General features: G+C 37.8%; 1 protein-coding gene across 1 annotated transcript in view; it reads left to right on the forward strand.

Moving 5' to 3' along the window:
- The window catches only part of C2CD6 (C2 calcium dependent domain containing 6), a 137,977-nt gene that overhangs the window by 52,449 nt on the left and 63,543 nt on the right, over positions 1 to 21,985 (forward strand). The window contains exons 9-13 of the mRNA XM_043445794.1: positions 147 to 293; positions 7,110 to 7,215; positions 10,604 to 10,670; positions 13,726 to 13,769; positions 14,903 to 15,205. Coding sequence (XP_043301729.1) covers positions 147 to 293; positions 7,110 to 7,215; positions 10,604 to 10,670; positions 13,726 to 13,769; positions 14,903 to 15,205 — 667 coding nt within the window. The remainder of the gene's footprint in view (positions 1 to 146; positions 294 to 7,109; positions 7,216 to 10,603; positions 10,671 to 13,725; positions 13,770 to 14,902; positions 15,206 to 21,985) is intronic.

Genomic DNA, 21,985 nt, shown 5'->3' on the forward strand with positions numbered 1-21,985 from the left:
TTCCTAGCTCTGTTCTCTAGTGGTCCAATGTGGATATGTGAGCTTACAGTTTAAAACAGAGAGTGATTCAAAAGTAATAGCTAACATGGATTTTAGAAGTGTACTTTTGTATAATTTTGATATTTAACTTTATTATCATTTTCCAGAAATGTTATTATACCACAGCCAATAGCATATCCAGCATTCTTATCCCCAGACCTGAATGTTACTGTTGGGATGCCAACTACAACATCCCAGTCCAACCAGCCATCTGTCGTGCAACTTGAAAAACTTCAGCAAAAACCCCGGGAAAGGTAAAAAACCAAACCAAAACAAAGCAAAATTTTCATCTTATTTATGTATTATTTATATATTAATTTTTTCCTTTGAGACAGGGGCTTTCTTTTAGTCTGGAAAACTTCATCATGGTGATATTTCACGTGCCCAGAGGTTATTCCAGAGTTTTGCTTTAGCATATATAAGGGTTTGTGGTAAAAAGTCAATGACATGGGAAAAAAAGGGGTGAGAATGCATTATAAGGGAGAAAGTACAATATTTGCTCTGCCTCTTCACTCAACAATATATTTTATAGGTCTCTTACGGTCTTTTCTATATTTCCCATCTTTTTTTCCTCTATGCTTTAGATATTTTCTTCTGACTGATCTTATAATCATTGAATCTTCTTTGTTCTTTATCTGTTGTTAAGCCAACTGAATTCTTAATTTCAGTTATTTCCTTTTCAGTTATGGAATTCATAATTTATTTCATAGTGCCACTCTTCTGCCAAAATCCCCAATCTTATCTTTTAGTTCTTTGAACATGATAATCATTGTTATTTCCAAGTTCATCCCTGATAACTTGATTATTTGGATTTCCTAAAAGTTTATTTCTGTTGTTGGCTTTTCTTCTCATAGTTTTTAGTCATATTTTCTGTTCTCACATGTCTAGTTGTTTTTATCAAGTGCCAAACATTGTATTTGAAAATCTGTAGAACTACTTTGAGGATCTTGATTATGTATTTTTTACAGATAATATATAAATACATTTGCATCTGGTTGCCAGCTAGCCTGGGAACACTAAGCAATCCTAGATCATCTTAATTCAGTTGAGACTGAAGTGATTTGGGCTTTCATCCCTGTGAACAGTAGTCTTTTTATGGTTTACTGTGGATAGCTGGTGAGAAGTTGCTGTAAACCACAGAGAGCCCAGCCTGACACTCTGTGATGACCTAGAGTGGTTGGATAGGGCAAGGGGAGGGAGGCCCAAGAGGGAGCAGATATGTGTATAATTATGGCTGATTTGTGTTGTTGTATGGCAGAAATCAACACTGCATTGTAAAGCAATTTTCCTCTAATTAAAAAATAAATTAAAAAAAAAAAAAGAGTGACACTAGTGCGGGGCAACCAGGGTACAGTATTTAAGGGGGCCTTTATTCTTGGGGAAGAACCCTTTAGGGTCCCAACTGAAACCCCAGGTGTTTACCACGGCTTCTCATCCTTAGCAGGGTCTGAACTCTGGTTTCCCTCATTCTTACATATTTATCTCAGAGCTCTTAACTCTTCATCACCACAAATACCTTGAAGGAAAATGGCTCCAAATTATGGGCTCAAAGTCTCCAGACTTCTTTTCTGTCTGGAATCTTGGATCTGAACATCCTTGCTGCCTTTATAAACTGACTGATGCTTCCAAACAAAAAAATTTTAAATATTTTGTCCAGTTTTTTTCAGTTGTCCAGTGAGATGGTATGTCTGAAGTAACCTGTTCCATCATTGCCAGAAATAGAACTCTTGAATATTTTAAAAATAGTGTTTATGTGTATGCATAGTTTACTTGACTTATAAATTAATTCATAAACATTGAATTGAGTCATCAAGAAACCCCTTTATCCCCTAGTCATATGTTTTATTCTTTTAATGACGTTTGTGCATGTGTGCTCATTTGCTTCAGTTGTGTCTGACTCTCCAAACCTATGGACTGCAGCCTTCCAAGCTCCTCTGTCCATGGGATTCTGCAGGCAGAAATACTGTAGTGAGTTGCCAGGGTTTCGTCCCCACTCAGGGATCAAACCCGCATCTCTTACGTCTCCTGCATGTAGGTGGATTCTTTACCACTTGTGCCATCTGGGAAGCCCTCAATAACATTTATTTATTTATAATTTTTATTGGAATATGGTTGATTTACAATTCTAAATTGTAAATTGATTGTCAACAAAGGTCCGTCTAGTCAAGGCTGTAGTTTTTCCAGTAGTCATGTATGGATGTGAGAGTTGGACTATAAAGAAAGCTGAGTGCCGAAGAATTGATGCTTTTGACCTGTGGTGTTGGAGAAGACTCTTGAGAGTCCCTTGGACTGCAAGGAGACCCAACCAGTCCATCCTAAAAGAGATTAGTCCTGTGTATTAATTGGAAGGAATGATGGTGAAGCTGAAACTCCAGTCCTTTGGCCACCTGATGTGGAGAGCTGACTCATTTGAAAAGACCCTGATGTTGGGAAAGATTGAGGGCAGGAGGAGAGGGCGACGATGGAGGATGAGATGGTTGGATGGCATCACCAACTCAATGGACATGGGTTTGGGTAGACTCCAGCAGTTGGTGATGGATAGGGAGGCCTGGTGTGCTGAGGTTCATGGGCTTGCAAAGAGTCGGACATGACTGAGTGACTGAACTGAACTGATTTACAATGTCTTGTTAGTAAACAAGACATTTTTGTCTCTTGTTATGGTCTTTGGCTGATTTATTTGGTTGTCCATTTAATTCTTTTAGCACTTTGAGTGTATGATTGCCACTTTCTTCTGGCCTACAAAGTTTCTGCTAAAAGATTTGTTCATAGTCTTATGGTGGCTTCTTTGTACACAGCAAATTATTTTTCTCTTGCTGCTTTTAAGATTCTCTCCTTGTCTTTCTTTGTTGGCAGTTTAATTTTAATGTTACTCAGTGTGAGTCTTTTGGATTACTTTTATTGGGAACCGTCTGGACTTTCTGGATCTGGTGTCTGTTTCTTTCCTCTGGTTAGGGAAGTTTTCAGTCATTATTTCTTTGTGTAAGCATTCTGTCCCTTTCTTTCTCTCTCCTTCTAGTTCCCTCCCCTGTAATAAATATATTGGTCTACTTGATGGTGTATCATAACTTCCTTAAGCTGTCTTCTCTCTTTTTCATCCTTTTCTGCTTCTCTGATTGGATTAATTTCATTGCTTTGTCTTCACATTCACTGATCCTTTCTTCTGAATCATCTGGTTTGCTCTTAATCTCTGTTGAATTTTTTTCAGTTATTGTATTCTTCAGCTCTGTGATTTCTGTTTGATACTTTCTAGTATTTTCTGCCTCTATGTGAAATTCTCACTTTGTTCATGAATTTTTCTTCTGACCTTGATGAACATCTTTATGAGCATTATTTTGATTTCTTTATCAGGTAAGCCACTTATTTCTGTTTCATTTATGTCTGTTTCTAGAGTTTTATCTTTTTCTTTTGTTTGGAACTTATGTTTCTGGAGTTTTATTCTTTTTTTTAGGACTTACTCCTCTCTTACTTCATTTTCCTAACTCTCCATGTTGTTTCCTGAACATTAGATAAAACAACCACCTCTGTTAGTTTTCCTATTGTGGTCTCATGTAGGAAATGAACCTTATCATCAGCCTAGTCCAAGTTCTTGGTTGTCCCTCACACCTTTGTGACTGTCCCAGTTACCTTCTTTGTTTTTAGTGACCTTCCCAAGACTTGAGGGTGTGTCAGGACTTGTCAGTGTCCCAAATGGGAGGACTTCAGTCAGCACCTACACTCAGGCTGATTGGAAGGCTAAACCCCCAGGTAGATGCTGGTAAAGTATGTAGTTAGAACCCTTCCAAGGAGAAACTGGTAAGACTTTTTTTTCCTGTTCTCTCTGTGCTGTGTCTGTATGTATACGCACATTGTTGGTAGCTCCTGTACCCATTAAGAACTTCTTCTTTGTGTGCTGTAGTCCTGTGGACTGGAAAATGCAAACCCTGTTGACTATGACATCAGGCAATCCGGGGACCTGTGCCTCCGATGGCAGCCACAAAATCTGGGGTGCCACTGTGTGTGCAAGCTCTTTCCTTGGGGATACTGGTGATCTGGATCAGGCTAGGAGAGAAGGGAGATGTGGAGTCTGCTAGCTTTCCTGGTTTCCTAGAAGCATGCTAAATTAGAGGCCTGACCCTCAAGCAGCAGCTTTTACAGAATTCAAGTAAGCATTTCTTGGGGAAGGACTGGGAGATGTACAAATTTGCCTACACTGTGCTGAGCCTTGGGCAAACATCTATGGCAAGCCTTCAGTTCAGTTCAGTCGCTCAGTCATGTCTGACTCTTTGCAACCCCATGAATCACAGCATGCCAGGCCTCCCTGTCCATCACCAACTCCTGGAGTTTACTCAAATTCCTGCCCATTGGATCAGTGATGCCATCCAGTCATCTCATCTTCTGTCATCCCCTTCTCCTCCTGCCCCCAATCCCTCCCAGCATCAGGGTCTTTTCCAGTGAATCAACTCTTTGCCTGAGGTGGCCAAAGTATTGGAGTTTGAGCTTCAGCATCAGTCCTTCCAATGAACACCCAGGACTGATCTCCTTTAGGATGGACTGGTTGGATATCCTTGCAGTCCAAGGGACTCTCAAGAGTCTTCTCCAACACCACAGTTCAAAAGCATCAATTTTTCGGCACTCAGCTTTCTTCCAGTCCGACTCTCACATCCATACATGACCACTGGAAAAACCATAGCCTTGACTAGATGGACCTTTGTTGGCAAAGTAATGTCTCTTCTTTTAAATATGCTATCTACATTGGTCTAACTTTCCTTCCAAGGAGTAAATGTCTTTTAATTTCATGGCTGCAATCACCATCTGCAGTGATTTTGGAGCTCAAAAAAATAAAGTCTGACACTGTTTCCACTGTCTCCCCATCTATTTCCCATGAGGTGATGGGGCCAGATGCCATGATCTTAGTTTTCTGAATGTTGAGCTTTAAGCCAACTTTTTCACTCTACTCTTTCACTTTCATCAAGAGGCTCTTTAATTCTTCTTCACTTTCTGCCATAATGGTGGTGTCATCTGCATATCTGAGGTTATTGGTATTTCTCCTGGCAATCTTGATTCCAGCTTGTGCTTCTTCCAGCCCAGTGTTTCTCATGATGTACTCTGCATACAAGTTAAATAAGCAGGGTGACAATATATAGCCTTGATGTACTCCTTTTCCTATTTGGAACCAGTCTGTTGATCCATGTGCAATTCTAACTGTTGCTTCCTGACCTGCATACAGGTTTCTCAAGAGGCAGGTCAGGTGGTCTGGTATTCCCATCTCTTGAATAATTTTCCACAGTTTGTTGTGATCCACACAGTCAAAGGCTTTGGCAGTCAATAAAGCAGAAATAGATGTTTTTCTGGAACTCTCTTGCTTTTTCAATGATCCAGTGGATGTTGGCAATTTGATCTCTGGTTCCTCTGCCTTTTCTAAATCCAGCTTGAACATCTGGAAGTTCATGGTTCACGTACTGCTGAAACCTGGCTTGGAGAATTTTGAGCATTACTTTACTAGTGTGTGAGATGAGTGCAATTGTGTGGTAGTTTGAGCATTCTTTGGGATTGCCTTTCTTAGGGATTGGAATGAAAACTGACCTTTTCCAGTCCTGTGGCCACTAATGAAATGAGCAAAACCCTCCCAGTTTCAGCTGCTGTTCTCAAACTGGCTGGCTGTGCTTTCTTGTGACTGCCTGTTGGCTATTTGGGGATGACTTATTCTCACATTCATCAGGTGCCCCTGTTATACCTGTTGCTTTCTCCCATATATTCACTGATACCATGAAGGTCTTATGTGTATGGGGTTAATAGGAAAACCTTGTCACATGATTTGGTTGTAAATGTTGCCTATAAATTTTGGGGTATGCTAGCCAGATACTGTGAGTTTTTATGTAGATATTTGGGAAGATTCAAAAACTATACTGTCACTGCTTCTATCATCATCTTGTAATTTTCCTTGTTTTGCAAAACTTTTATATTCATAATACTTTGTTGTGGTATCATTTGGGGGGATTTTTTTAAAATAATCATCTATAAGTAATAACAGTTGTTTCTTTGTTCCCAGTCCTTAGTCTGTAACTTTTTCTTGTCATTCTGTGCTGGCTAGAAGCTCCAGTTAATGTCTGTTATAAATAGTGGATATCTTTGTTTAGGATCTTTCATGGCAAAACTCCTAGCATTAAAAAACCAAACACGTTATCTATGTAGTTTTTTTTGCTGATGTCTTATACCAAATAAAGTAAATTATTTCCTTCTCTTCCTCGTTTTCTGTGAGTTTTTATTTTAATCATAAATGGCCATGGGATTTTGCCGAATTATTTTTCTCTTTTAATCAGCTAAATTGTATGTAAATTATATGTTTTATTGTTAATGTCAAAATATCCCTATATTCCTGGAATAAAGCCAGCTTGTTCATGGTATATTATCTTTTCCTTATACCACTAGATTTTTTGTACTAAAATTGTGTTTTATTTGTAAGATTTGCATCTATGTTTGTGAGTGAGATTAAACTAATTTTCCTTTTTTGTAATGTCCTTGTTATGCTTTATTATCAAGGTCAATGTCCTCATGAAATAAATTGAGAAACATTTCCTCTTTTCCATTTAATTCTTGTCAATTATATATTTCGATTATGAAAGTCTTTTGAAATTTCTTGGATTAGAAACAAAATTCTCATCTTTTTATTTATTTTATTACTGAAGAGATATATGAACTGAATAATTTTAAAAATATATATATATTGTTTACATAATATATAACCAATATAAAACCAATATATATAGAATAATTTCTAAAATATATGTGTATAACTTAAAAATAATAAGACCATTGCCTAGATATTTACAACATAGGGTTAAGAAATACAACATTACCAATATTATAATGTATTTTATGTGCCCTTATGAGATTACATCCCTCTCCAGGAAACTACCACTCTGAATTTTATTGTAACCATTCTTTTACCTTTGTATCTTTAAACAATATATTGTTGATTTTTTCTTTAAGAACTTTATATAAATGTATCTTACTGTATATGTTGTTCTTTGATTCATACCATATATATTCTTCCGTCACTTTTTAAGTCTGTGACTGATTTCTTTCTTTAGGCTGGAAAAAATGAAAAAAGAATATAGACATCTAAGTACATGGGCAGAAAAAGCTAGCTATATAGAAGGACTTCTTACCCCAGGATTAGAACGTAAAGAACCTAAGGTAATTAACATAATACATTGTTTCATATATAGATTTTTATTTAAAATTTATGATAGTTAAAAATAATGATCAAAAGCCTGTTCTTTGTGTCTGTGTCTCCTTTGCTGCCCTGTACTCACAGATGGAAAGAACGGACTTTGGACTCAGTGGGAGGAGGAGAGGGTGAGATGACTTGATGGAAGAGCATTGAAACACATACATTATTATGTGTAAAACAGATAACTAGTGCATGAAGCGGGCACCCAAAGCCAGGGCTCTGTGACAGCTCGAGGGATAGTGTAGGGAGGGAGGTAGGAGGCGAGTTCAGGATGGAGGGGACACAAGTATACCAAGGCTGATTCATATTGATGTATGGCAAAACCATCACAATATTGTACAGTAATTCTTCTCCAATTAAATAAATAATGACCAGACACTGCTTATTTTTCCCTCTCTTGTTGTTGTTCAGTTGCTAAGTCATGTCTGACTCTTTATGACTCCATGAACTGCAGCACACCCGGCTTCCCTGTCCTTTGCTTTTTCCCAGAGTTTGCTCAAACTCATGTTCACTAAATCAGTGATGCCATTCAACCATCTCATCCTCTGTCATCCCCTTCTCTTCCTGCCCTCAATCTTTCCCAGCATCAGGATCTTTTCCAATGAGTGGGGTCTTTGCATGAGGTGGCCAAAGTATTGGAGCTTCATCTTCAGCATCAATCCTTCCAATGAATATTCAGGGTTGATTTCTTTTAGGATTGACTGTTTTGATCTCCTTGCTGTCCAATGGACTCTCAAGAGTCTTCTCCAACACCACAATTCAAAAGCATCAGTTCTTTGGTACTCAGCTTTCTTTGTGGTCCAGCTCTCACACCCATACATGACTACTGGGAAAATACAGACCTTGGTTGGCAAAGTAATGTCTCTACTTTTTTAATATGCTTTTTAATATGCTATCTGGATGTAGATATAGCTTTTCTTCCAAAGAGCAAGCATCTTTTAATTTCAAGGCTGTAGTTACCATCTGCAGTGATTTTGAAACCCAAGAAAATAAAGTCTCTCACTGTTTCCATTGTTTCCCCATCATTTGCCATGAAATGACGGGACCAGATGCCATGATCTTTGTTTTTTGAATGTTGAGTTTTAAGTCAGCTTTTTCACTCTCCTCTTTCACTTTCATCAAGAGGCTCTTTACTTCCTTGTCACTTTCTGCCATGAGGGTGGTGTCAACTGCATATCTGAGATTATTGATACTTCTCCTGGCAATCTTGATTCCGGCTTGTACTTCCTCCAGCCCAGCGTTTCTCATGATGTACTCTGCATATAAGTTAAATAAGCAGGGTGACAATATACAGCCTTGATGTACTTCTTTCCCGATTTGGAACCAGTCCATTGTTCAATGTCCAGTACTAACTGTTGCTTCTTGACCAGCATACAGGTTTCTCAGGAGGCAGATAGTGTGGTCTGGTATTCCCATCTCTTTAAGAATATTCCACAGTTTGTTGTAATCCACACAGTCAAAGGCTTTAGCATAGTCAATGAAGCAGCTGTTTTTCTTTAGAATTCTCTTACTTTTCCTATGATCCAGTGTATGTTGGCAGTTTGATCTCTGGATCCAGCTCTTACATCTGGAAGTTCTCAGCTCACATACTGCTGCAGCCTAGCTTGAAGGATTTGAGCATAGTTTCTGTACTTTCATATTCTGATAATGTGACATTCAGTAAATATTGATTACTTATAAGGTTTAGTTTTTAACAACTTTGTTGAGATATAATTCAGATACTATACCATTCACCAATTTAAGTGTACAATTCGGTGACACTAAGTATATTCATACAGTTTTGCATCCATTGTTGTAATAAATTTGAAAATATTACCATTACCCCTAAAAGAAACCCCATACCTCTTGGCCTATAACCTCCAAACCCTCCATGCCCCACCAGCCCTAAACAATAACTAACCTACTTTATGTCTCTATAGATTGGCTTGTTGTAGATATTTCATACAAATGGAATCATACAATATATGGTCCTTTGTGACTTACTTCTTTCACTTAGTATAGTGTTTTCAAGGTTTATCACTATTGTAGCATGTATCAGTACTTCATTTCATTGCCAAATATTTCATTGTATGGATATGCCTCATTTTTTAATCCACTCATTAGTTAGTGGACATTTGGTTGTTTTCACTTTTTAACTATTATATATAATGCTGCTATGAACAGTCATGTGCAGCTTTTTGTGTAAATGTATGTTTTTAATTCTTTTGTGTATATACTTAGGAGTGCAATTGCTAAATCGTATCATAATTCTGTTTAACTTTTTCAGAAACTGACAAACTTTTCCACAGCAGCAGCATGATTTTACATTTAACCAGCAATGTATGAGGGGTCCATGACTTCTACAAAACTTGTTATTATTATTTTTTTTAATTTAATTATAGCCATCCTGGTGGGTTTGAAGTAGTATCTCATTGTAGTTTTCATTTGCATTTCTTTAATGACCCATGATGAGAACAACTTTTCATGTGAATACTGGCCATTTGTGTATCTTCTCTGAATAAATTTTTATTTATATCTTTGGTTATTTTTTAAATTTAGCTATTTGTATTTTTATTGTTGAGTTGTAAGAGTTATTTATATATTTTGGATACTAGACCCTTATCAGGTAGATAAGTAAGGCTTAATATTTAGAAGTACAATCTAATATATACATTTTTATCTGGCTGTAAAGGATTCATAGGGATTTCAGTGAATAAATAAAATGTTAACTAAAATCACAGCCTTGAAATGGTAGTAAAACCTATTTTTTTTAAAACATATTCCTGTTTTTCAAAGCCTCTGATATAATTGGGCAGGATTGTGCTATGATAAGATGAATCAATTAGCATTTGCTAATACAGAATTTGTATTTTAGGGAAATTGGGGGACTTTTAGGTTAAGGGACTTTGGACTTTGGGTTCTTATTGAAAAGTCAGTATTTTATTAGAGCCAGTGGTCACCCCACCGTATAATTCTCCTTAAAATTTTTGAAAGATCCATATCACTTTGCAGTTGATAGACTATAATGTATTCCAGTAAACAACTGATCTGTTTCCTGTGGATATCCTCTTACACCCCATGAAATTAAACATTATGTCATTTGTCTTGTAATCTTTCTCTCTCATGCATTCAGAAACCCTATCAATTCTTGGATCTCCTCTCCCTGGAACGTCAGCTCCTAGCCAGGGTGTTAGTACTATTTAAATAGTACTATTTAAAATAGTACTGTTTGCTTTTCTGACAAACCCATATTCTTCTTGTCTTGTATAATATTTTAAAAGTATTAAAAGAAGTTATGAAGGCAGAGAAAAATGTTTTAGCTCTTTAAACATTTCTCTAATATGTTTTCTTCTTTGTTTTTTTTCCTTCTAGGAAAGTAATGTCAGTGAGATACTAGAAAGCCAATTGGAAGAGAGACCTACAGATACTGTTATATCAGGTTATGTACCTAATTTACTTTTGTATTTATTATTAAGATAATTAAAACAGGGTGGTTATATCACAAAAAGAAAACCAGTAATCTGCTTTAAGTAGATTTCATTTTTTGTTAGGGAATAAAAATACATTTCATTATAGTCTTGGTATATAGTATTTATTTTGTAACACTCCAAAGAAAAGAATTAGACCCAATAAAGAATTATTTTTATTTTTGATACTCCTTTCCTCCTTTAAGGACAAGAAAAAAGTTAAATCTTATCTATAGTCTATGAAAAGGTGTGTTGTTAAACATTGTTAACTGTAGACCTATTGATTTCTTTTATGTGGAGGGTGTGTATGTGTTTCTGTAAGAGAAAGGGAAAAGGGAAAAATTAGGACAGGAAATAAAGTTAGCATTAAATTTGAGAACTTTATGCAAATCATCAGTGTGTGTGTGCATGCTAAGTCGTTTCAGTTGTGCCCGACCCTGTGGGACCACATAGACTGCAGCCCACCAGGCTCCTCTGTTCATGGGACTCTCTAAGCAAGAACGCTGGAGTGGATTGCCATTTCCTTCTCCACAAATTATCAGTAACATATTTAATTAATAAAAGATACTGTATATGCAGCTTTAAGAAAAATCTATTAAAAGATTCACTTAGTAAGTTAAAATAGATGCATAATACTCTATCTTTAAAATCTTGGATTCTGCTGATGTGCATTAATGATTTATTGTTATAAGTTTTTGCCACAGGTTATTTATCTAATTCTACTTCTCCAGCTACCTCAGTCTTTAGTATATTCATTTCCTAACCTCCGAGGATCAACCAGCCTAGCAGAGCTATTTCATCTTTAATCTGCCCTTTAACTGAAACATTCAAGTTTTAGGTTGTAGCAGAATAACAGCTTCCCTCTTTAATATCACTGTTGAATATTGGAAGTTAACCTTTCTCACTAGTGAGTTAACCACTCACTGGTGGTTGCTATCTTTATTTTTCTTTAATTTTTTTTCAATTATCCTAGGAGTTTATTTCAGGTCCCATTGGATCCTCTGGTGACTTCTTTCCTTTTGGCATTCCAATAGCTTCCTGTAGTTACAGCTAAGTGATTTATTTACTGATCACTGTGTTCCTGGCATGTTACTTGGATTATATAAATCAGTCCTCACAGCAGTCAACTGAGGATGCTATTATTATTTATCCACATTTTTACACATGAGGAAACTGAGGATTAGTCTGTGAGAGGTCACATAGTCATTAATTTGAACCTTGTCTGTTTGATCCAAGAGCTCAAGCTTTTAGCCACATTGCTGCACACGTTATATATACTTGCACCATTCCTATAAGATAAACTGTCTCTAATCTGATTTACTTGTGAGAAAACCAAGGCTCAGAAGAATGAGCTGATAGTAGTCATGCAGCTAATAGTGACCTTACTAAATTTTGTTTTTATTAGATTTAGGCATTCCATTTTATCTCTGTATTTAATCCCTTCCCCTTTTTGATTTTTTTCTTTGCTAAATACGTATTGTTTATATTTCTAAAGTGAAAGTGAAAGTGTTAGTCACTCAGTCGTGTCCGACTCTTTGTGACCCCATAGACTGTAGTCCACCAGGCTCCCCTGTCCATGGAATTCTCCAGGCAAGAATACTGGAGTGGGTTGCCATTTCCTTCTCCAGGGGATTTTCCCAACCCAGGAACTGAACCTGGGTCTCCCGCACTGCAGGCAGACTCTTTACTGACTGAGTCACCAGGGAAGGCCAATATATTTCTAGAAATATTTTATATTGCTAGGAAGATTTTGTAAGTGCTTCAGTTAGCTTCTGTTGAAAGATCCTAGTTCTTTGGTTATATACAGCTTTATTCTAATCTCTTTTTCCAATCCCAACCTTAATCACTGACCATCTGGGATTTATTTTATTTCCTCTTGATTTTTAGCAAGATATACTCAGTTTTCATTCCAATCCCAAAGAAAGGCAATCCCAAAGAATGTTCATACTACTGCATAATTACATGCATTTCACATGCCAGCAAAGTAATGCTAAAAATTTTCCAAGCTAGTCTTCAACAGTACATGAACTGATAACTTTCAGATGTTCAAGCTGGATTTAGAAAAGGCAGAAGAACCAGAATCAAATTTCCAACATCCGTTGGATCATAGAAAAAGCAAGAGAATTCCAGGAAAATATCTACTTCTGCTTCCTTGCCTGTGCTAAAGCCTGTGACTGTGTGGATCACAACAAACTGTGGAAAATTCTGAAAGAGACGGGAACACCAGACGACCTTACCTGCCTCCTGAGAAACTTGTATGCAGGTCAAGAAGCAACATTTAGTACAAAGATCCATCTAGTCAAAGCTATGGTTTTTCCAGTAGTCATGTGTGGATGTGAGAGTTGGACCATAAAAAAGGCTGAGCACCAATAGAATTGATGCTTTTGAATTGTGGTGTCAGAGAAAACTCTTCTCCAACTTTGGACTGTGGTGTTGTTCTTCAAGGCGATCAAACCAATCAATCTTAAAGGAAATCAGTCCTAAATATTCACTGGAAGGACTGATGCTGAAGCTGAAGCCCCAATACTTTGGCCACCTGATGCAAAGAGCTGGCTCATTAGAAAAGAATCTGATCCTGGGAAAGATTGAAGGCAGGAGGAGAAGGGAACGACTAAGGATGAGATGGTTGGATGGCATCACCAACTCAATGGACATGAGTTTGAGTAAGTTCCGAGAGATGGTGAAGGACTGGGAAGCCTGGCAGGCTGCAGTCCATGGGTTTGCAAATAGTTGGACATGACTGAGTGACTGAACAACCAATATTATATGCCTGTTTCAATGTCCTATATTGATGTATCTGAAGTGTTATCATATTATACTTTTTCACTTTATACTTGTTCATTTACTCCTCCATCTTCCTAGAGATTCGTCAGCCTGTTATTGTAAGTATGTAGTGTCTATGTTTGAATAGCTGCTTTGATTTAAATTGTTCTTATTCTTGGTGAGAAAAATTGTAATGATATTTTATTAATGCATAATGTTTATTATTTTATATATAATAAAATACTTCTATAAATTTCTTAACAGGTATCTCCCTAATAAAGGAGCAAGCTGAAACTATTCCAAGTGAGGTAAGGAAATTTGAAAGAGAATTTCTAATAGTTACTGTTTTATAACGGGGTGAAATATTTGTAAACAGAAAATATTAATGGATGAAAGGAAAAAAGCACTCAAGAAGTTATTTAGGTCTTCATGGTTATTTCTGATACAGCAATATTTGTACAGTTACGTGATTCATTTAAGTTAAATTATACTGTTAAAGGGGAAGTTTCAGCATTAAATTGTAACATTTTAAAGTATATATGACTATAGGGGACAAAAGGTGTTTATGAACCAAAGAGGGGAAACAAGTTAAAATCATGAAGTTCTACATCTCAGATATGGATGCCACAGACCTAACTACATTCTTTACTTTTTCTCTGTAACTATATACTCTCTGTAATATGCAATCTCCATAATAATAGTCTATATTGTATAATATATTTAACATAATATTTACTTTTTAGCTAATTTTACAGAAGGTATCAATTCCAAAAACCAGTGGACCCTTATGAAAACCAATAAAATATAAAAGGTTCTTTTGTACTACTTGAAAAATAGGACTTAATGATTTCTGTTCTTGGGCCACTGGCTCCCCAAATACCAGTTGAAGAGTCAACATACACTGTTTTCCATAGTCCAAGAAGAGACAAAAAAAGGCAATATAGGGAGCTTCTCATACAGCTAAATTTACTTGTCTTAACAGACTTTCATCCTTTCTTTTATGATACTATTACTTGTAGTACTTTACTATTAAAATTTCTTTTTTTGTTATATAATTGTGATTTTTATGATATTGTTCTTTGTATTATTTTGCTATCAAAATTTCTTTTGTTATGATATATTGGTGATAGTATAGTAACAGTAAAATATCAGACACCTTAATTTTCCTCCTTTGAGATGTTGCTGATTTATAAAATATGAATATATGAGAACTACTACTTCATAATGCAGTATGGTCATTTTTATGGGTAATCTCTGTAGTCCATGGCTGTAGGCAGGTAGAGAATTTCTCAACTCTTAAGGAATGTAATAATTTATAAATATTGATGGCAACTTTTATAATAAAGGATAAAAGTACAAATGCTTTTAAGTCCAGTTTTGTTAGTTTTAAATATTTTTAATTGGTAACGATTAATTGGTAGCTTATTGATATATTTTCTAGTTACTGGATAATGATGATAATGGTGATAAGAAAGGCCTGACTCTACCAACTTTGAACCAGTCAAGAAAAGATGATTCAAGTGTTGTTGCTCCTAAAACTGATGTGCCATCAAAGGAAACAGATACGCCATTGTCCACTGTTTCTAGGCTGTCAATAACAGAAGAGGACCAAATACCACCTTTAGAGGAACACCGGCAAGAAGCCATGCCAGTGAAGAAAATGAAAAATCTCTTCTTTCTACCAGAAGAAAAATTAAAAGAGAGATACCCAGGCCTTTTGAAAACTGACTCATATACATCAGAGGTAAAGTTGAAAAATACCTATATGAATCCAAGTAGACTAAAAAGGAGGAACTTGGATTTATCTCCAACAGAAATTTGGTGGCAAAGCAAAAGTCTCAGCTTAGCTTGAAAGAAGAACACAAGCTTAGTTTCCCCAGATTCAAAATCAAAAGGTAGCTTTCAAGGTAGGGATGCAAAGAAAGACTTTGAATAAAGGTATCTGCCATCATATTAGAAGTATAAGAGTAGGAAAAACAAAACTTCGTTAATAAAAATTAAATACAAATAAATTGGAAGTGCATTCAGATGTCTCCAAGTAGAAGTATGTCTAAGTATATTAAATATTCCTACCATACTTAAAATCATCAAGTAAAGGAGAAAAAGCCCCTGAAGGAAAACTGATGTGAGAAACCAGTAATACAAACTAGTCTCATCAGTTCAGTTCAGTCGCTCAGTTGTGTCTGACTTTGTGACCCCATGGACTGTATCATGCCAGGCCTCCCTGTCCATCACCAACTCCTGGAGCTTTGCTCAGACTCATGTCCATCAAGTCAGTGATGCCATCCAACCATCTCATCCTCTGTTGTCCCCTTCTCCTCCTTCCTTCAGTCTTTCTCAGAATCAGGGTCTTTTCCAGTAAGTCAGTTCTTCGCATCAGGTGGCCAAAGAATTGGAGCTTCAGCTTCAGCATCAGTCCTTCCAATGAATATTCAGGACTGATTTCCTTTAGGATGGGCTGGTTGGATATCCTTGTTGTCCAAGGGACTCTCAAGAGTCTTCTCTAACACCACAGTTCAAAAGCATCAATTCTTTGGCACTCAGCATTCTTTATGGTCCGACTCTCACATCCATATGTGACTACTGGAAAATCCATAACTTTGACTAGACGGACCTTTGTCAGTAAAGTAATGTCTCTGCTTTTTAATATTCTGTCTAGGTTGATCATAGCTTTTCTTCCAAGGAGCAAGCATCTTTTAATTTCATGGCTGCAGTCACCATCTACAGTGATTTTGAAGCCTAGGAAAATAAAGTCTGTCACTGTTTCTATTGTTTTCTCATCTACTTGTCTTGAATTGATGGAACTGGATGCCATGATCTTTGTTTTTTGAATGTTGAGTTTTAAGCCAGCTTTTTCACTCTCCTCTTTCACTTTCATCAAGAGGCTCTTTAGTTCTTTGCTTTCTGCCATAAGGGTGGTGTCATCTGCATATCTGAGGTTATTGTTATTTCTCCTGGTGATCTTGATTCCAGCTTGTGCTTCATCCAGCCTGGTATTTCACATGATGTACTCTGCATATAAGTTAAATAAGCAGGGTGACAATATATAGCCTTGACGTACTCCTTTCCCACTTTGGAACCAGTCTGCTGTTCCATGTTCTGTTCTAACTGTTGCTTGTTGACCTGCATACAGATTTTTCAGGAGGCAGGTAAGGTGGTCTGGTGTTCCCATCTCTTTAAGAATTTTCCACAGTTTGTTATGATCCACACAGTCAAAGACTTTGGCGTAGTCAGTAAAACAGAAGTAGATGTTTTTCTGGAACTCTCTTGCTTTTTCGATGATCCAATGGATGTTGGCAACTTGATTCCTGTTTTTTATGCCTTTCTCAATCCAGCTTGAACATCTGGAAGTTCATGGTTCACATACTGGTGAAGAATTTTGAGCATTACTTTGCTAGCCTGTGAGATGAGCGCAATTGTGCAGTAGTGTGAACATTCTTTGGCATTACTTTTCTTTGGGATTGGAATGAAAATTGACCTTTTCCAGTCCTCTGGCCACTGCTGAGTTTTCCAAATTTGCTGGCATATGGAGTGCAGCACTTTCACAGCATCCTCTTTTAGGATTTGAAATAGCTCACCTGGAATTCCATCACCTCCACTAGCTCTGTCTGTAGTGACACTTTCTAAGGCCCACTTGACTTCGCATTCCAGGATGTCTGGCTCTAGGTGAGTGACCACATCATCGTAGTTATCTGTGTTGTGAAGATCTTTTTTGTATAGTTCTTCTGTGTATTTTTGCCACCTCTTCTTAATATCTTCTGCTTCTGTTAGGTCCATACCATTTCTGTCCTTTATTGTGCCCATCTTTGCATGAAATAGTCCCTTGGTATCTCTCATTTTCTTGAAGAGGTCTTTCCCATTCTGTCATTTTCCTGTATTTCTTTGCATTGATCACTTAGGAAGGTTTTCTTATCCCTCCTTGCTATTCTTTGGAACTCTGCATTCAGATGGGTATATCTTTCCTTTTTGCCTTTCTTTTTCTTGGGGATGGTCTTGGTCACTGCCTCCTGTATAATGTCATGAACCTCCATCCATGGTTCTTCAGGCACTCTGTCTGTCAGATCTAATCCCTTGAATCTATTTATCACTTTATCTGTATAGTCATAAGGGATTTGATTTAGGTCATAATTCAGTGATTCAGTGGTTTTCCCTACTTTCTTCAATTTAAGTCTGAATTTGGCAATAAGGAGTTCATGATCTGAGACACAGTCAGCTCCCGGTCTTGTTTTTGCTGACTGTATAGAGCTTCTCCATCTTTGGCTGCAAAGAATATAATCAACCTGATTTTGGTATTGACCATCAATACACATGGATATCAGTGATATTTATGTGTAGAGTCATCTCTTGTGTTGTTCAAAGTAGGTGTTTGCTAGGACAAGTGCGTTCTCTTGGCAAAACTCTATTAGCCTTTGCCCTGCTTCATTTTGTACTCCAAGGCTAAACTTGCCTGTTACTGCAGGTATCTCTTGACTTTCTACTTTTGCATTCCAGTACCGTATGATGAAAATAATGTTTTTTCTTGGTGTTAGTTTTAGATGGTCTTGTATGTCATCATAGAACTGTTCAGCTTCGGATTCTTCGGCATTTGTGGTTGGGGCATAGACTTGGATCACTGTGATAGTGAATGGTTTGCCTTGGAAGCAGAAATCATTCTGTCATTTTTGAGATTGTACCCAAGTACTGCATTTTGGACTCCATTGTTGACTATGAAGGCTACTCCATTTCTTCTAAGGGATTCTTGCCCACAGTAGCAGACATAATGGTCATCTGAATTAAATTCACCCATTCCAGTCCATTTTCGTTCACTGATTCCTAAAATGTTGATGTTCGCTCTCGCCATCTCCTGTTTGACCATTTCTAATTTACTTTGATTCATGGACCTAAGATCCCAGGTTCCTATGTAATATTGCTCTTTACAGCATTGTACTTTACTTCCATCACCAGTCACATCCACAGCTGGGTGTTGTTTTTGCTTTGGCTTTGTCACATCATTCTTTCTGGAGTTATTTCTCCACTGTTCTCCAGTAGCATATTGGGCTCCTACCGACTTGCGGAGTTCATCTTTCAGTGTGATATATTTTTGCCTTTTCATAGTGTTCATGGGGTTCTCAAGGCAAGAATACTGAAGTGGTTTGCCATTCCCTTCTCCAGTAGACCACATTTTGTTAGAACTCTCCACCATGACCCACTGTCTTGGGTGGCCCTACACGGCATGGTTCATAGTTTCACTGAGTTTGATAGGTCTATAAGCCATGCAATCAGTTGGTTAGTTTTCTGTGATAGTGGTTTTCATTCTGTCTGCCCTGTGATGGGTAATGATAAGAGGCTTGTGGAAGCTTCCTGTTGGGAGAGACTGACTGTGGGGGACTCTGGGTCTAGTTCTGATGGGTGGGGCCATGCTCAGTTCAGTTCAGTCTCTCAGTCATGTCTGACTCTTGGCGACCCTGTGGACTGCAGCATGCCAGGCTTCCCTGTCCATCTCCAACTCCCGGAGCTTACTCAAACTCATGTCCATTGAGTCGGTGATGCCATCCAACATTCTCATCTTCTGTTGTCCCCTCCTCCTCCTGCCTTCAATCTTTCCCAGCATCAGAGTCTTTTCCAGTGAATCAGTTCTTCACATCAGGTGGCAAAAGTATTGGAGTTTCAGCTTCAGCATCATCCTTCCAATGAGTATTCAGAACTGATTTCCTTTAGGATGGACTTGTTGGATCTCCTTGTAGTCCAAGAGACTCTCAAGAATCTTCTCCAAGACTACAGTTTAAAAGCATCAATTCTTCAGCACTCAGCTTTCTTTATAGTCCAGCTCTCACATCCATACATGACCACTGGAAAAACCATAGCCTTAACTAGATGGACCTTTGGTGGCAAAGTAATATCTCTGTTTTTTGATATGCTATCTAGGTTGGTCATAACTTTCCTTCCAAGGAGTAGGTGTCTTTTAATTTCATGGCTGCAGTCACCATCTGCAGTGATTTTGGAGCCCCCCAAAATAAGGTCTCTCACTGTTTCCACTGTTTCCCCATCTGTTTGCCATGAAGTGATGGGACCGGATGCCATAGTCTTAGTTTACTAGGCTATGCTCAGTAAATCTTTAATCCAATTTTCTGTTGATGGGTGGGTGTTTGACCTGAGGCCAAACTTTGCAGGAGTAATGCCAGTAATGGTGACCTTCTTCAAAAGGACTTATGGCTACAGGATTGTATTCAGTGCTCCTGACCCTGCAGTAGGCCACTATTGACCCACACCTTCACCAGAGACTCCTGGACACTTATAGGCAAGTCTGGCTCAGTCTCTTATGGGAACATTGCTCCTTTCTCCTGGGCTCTGGTGCACATAAGATTTTGTTTGTGCCCCCCAAGAGTCTGTTTCCCTAGTCCTGTGCAGGTTCTGTAATGAAATCCCACTGGCCTCCAAAGTCAAATTCCTGGGGGTTCTCAGTCCCTTTGCCAGATCCCCAGGTTGGAAAATCTGTTGTGGGTCCTAGAACTTTCTTAACAGTGTGAGAATTTCTTTGGTATAATTTTTCTGCAGTTTGTGGGTCGTCTGCTTGGTGGCTATCATGGTGGGGCCCAACTAGTCTTATGGGTTGGTATAAGATTCAGCTGCAATTATAACAGCAATAGCAAAATCTAAATTCAAAGGAAAACCTGAGAGGTTATCTCAGTGGAAAAAAATTTTTTTTAAGTTGTATGTTATTTCTTTCTTTCAAAAAAATTTTTATTGGCGTATAGTTTCTGTACAGTGTTGTGTTAGTTTCGGGTGTACAGAAAAGTGAATCAGCTGAGTGTGTACATATGTCCCCTCTTTTTTGGGTTTCCTTCCCATTTAGGTCACCACAGAGCACCGAGCAGAGTTCTCTGTGCTATACAGTGAAGTCAAGTGAAGTCGCTCAGTCGTGTCCGACTCTTTGCGACCCCGTGGACTGTAGCCTACCATTCTCCTCCGTCCATGGGATTCTCCAGGCAAGAATACCGGAGTGGGTTGCCATGCCCTTCTCCAGGGGCTCTTCCTGACCCAGGGATCGAACCTGGGTCTCCCGCATTGGAGGCAGACGCTGTAACCTCTGAGCCACCAGGGAAGTCCTATATAGCCCTAGAGCACTTCCCACCAGGGAAGTACTATACAGTAGGTTCTCGTTATAGTGTCAGTACCAATCTCCCAATTCATCCCACCTTCCCCCTCGCCCCATTGGATTCCATACATTTGTTCTCTTTGTCGGTGTCTCTATTTCTGCTTTGCAAATAGGTTCATCTGTTCCATTTTTCTCGATTCCACGTGTATGCATTAATATGCAATATTTTTCTCTTTCTGACTGACTTCACTCTGTTTGACAGTCTTTAGGCCCATTCACATCTCTGAACATGGCACGGTTTCATTCCCTTTAATGGCTGAGTGATATTCCATTGTATATATGTGCCACATCTTCTGCATCCATTCCTCTGTTGGTGGACATGTAGGTTGCTTCTGTGTCCTGGCTATTGTAAATAGTGCTGTAGTGAGCATGGGGGTGCATGTGTCTTTTGGAATTATTTTTTCCTCTGGGTATATGTCCAGGAGTGGGATTCCTGTGTCAAATGTAAGTTCTATTTTTAGTTTTTTTAAGGAACCCGCATACTGTTCTCCATAGTGGCTACACCAATTTACATTCCCACCAACAGTGTAGGAGGGTTTCCTTTTTACCACATCCTCTCCAGCATTTGTTCTTTGTCGGCACTTTAACGATGGCCATTCTGACTAGTGTGAGGTGGTACCTCGTCATAGTTTATATATTTTGTTTCATTAGATAGTCATGCAAGGGCTTATTCTCCCATTTTACCTGGAAGCTTCTGTAGTTCAAATGCAGCTTCAAGAAATGATTTCTGGGTTTTAATGAAATATTAGTAAAACTCTTTTCAGCAACTGCTAAACATTTCCCTAAGCTCAACTAAATCACTCTCCTTCCTGAATAGGAAAAAAAAAAAAAAACCACTTCCTAAACTTGCTGCTGCTTCTAAACTTAGTACTGTCAGTGTCCTAATACTTGTTCTTCATCTCTTCTAAGAACCCATTACACTTTTTGTCACTCCCTTTAGAATATATTTGTCTTATACTGAAATACACATACAGAAAATACATAAAATGTGAGCATTTTAACAAGTAATTATAAAGCAACAACCATTGTAATCTCCACCTAGGTCAAGAAATAAAACAGTGCAGTTACATGAAAAGTACTCCCTCAACCACGTGCTGTTTCCTGATGACAGTCCCATTACATTCTCTCCAGAGAGAAGCACTGTCTTGACTATTGTGATAACATTTCCCTCCTTTGTAGTTTTACTGGTTATTTTTACATTCCCAAATGACAAAGTTATGCAAAAACTTATTACGTTATTGCTTATTATTTTTAACATTAAATTTGTGAGATTCAATCATATTTTTGTATGGATGTAGCTAAGTAATTTTCCTTGCCATAAAATAGTCAATTGACTGGAATACAATTTAAATGTTGTGTGAATGTAATTTATTGTGTGTGTGTGTGCTT

Source organism: Cervus canadensis, chromosome 24 (assembly GCF_019320065.1).
Source record: "Cervus canadensis isolate Bull #8, Minnesota chromosome 24, ASM1932006v1, whole genome shotgun sequence".
Taxonomy (NCBI): Eukaryota; Metazoa; Chordata; class Mammalia; order Artiodactyla; family Cervidae; genus Cervus; species Cervus canadensis.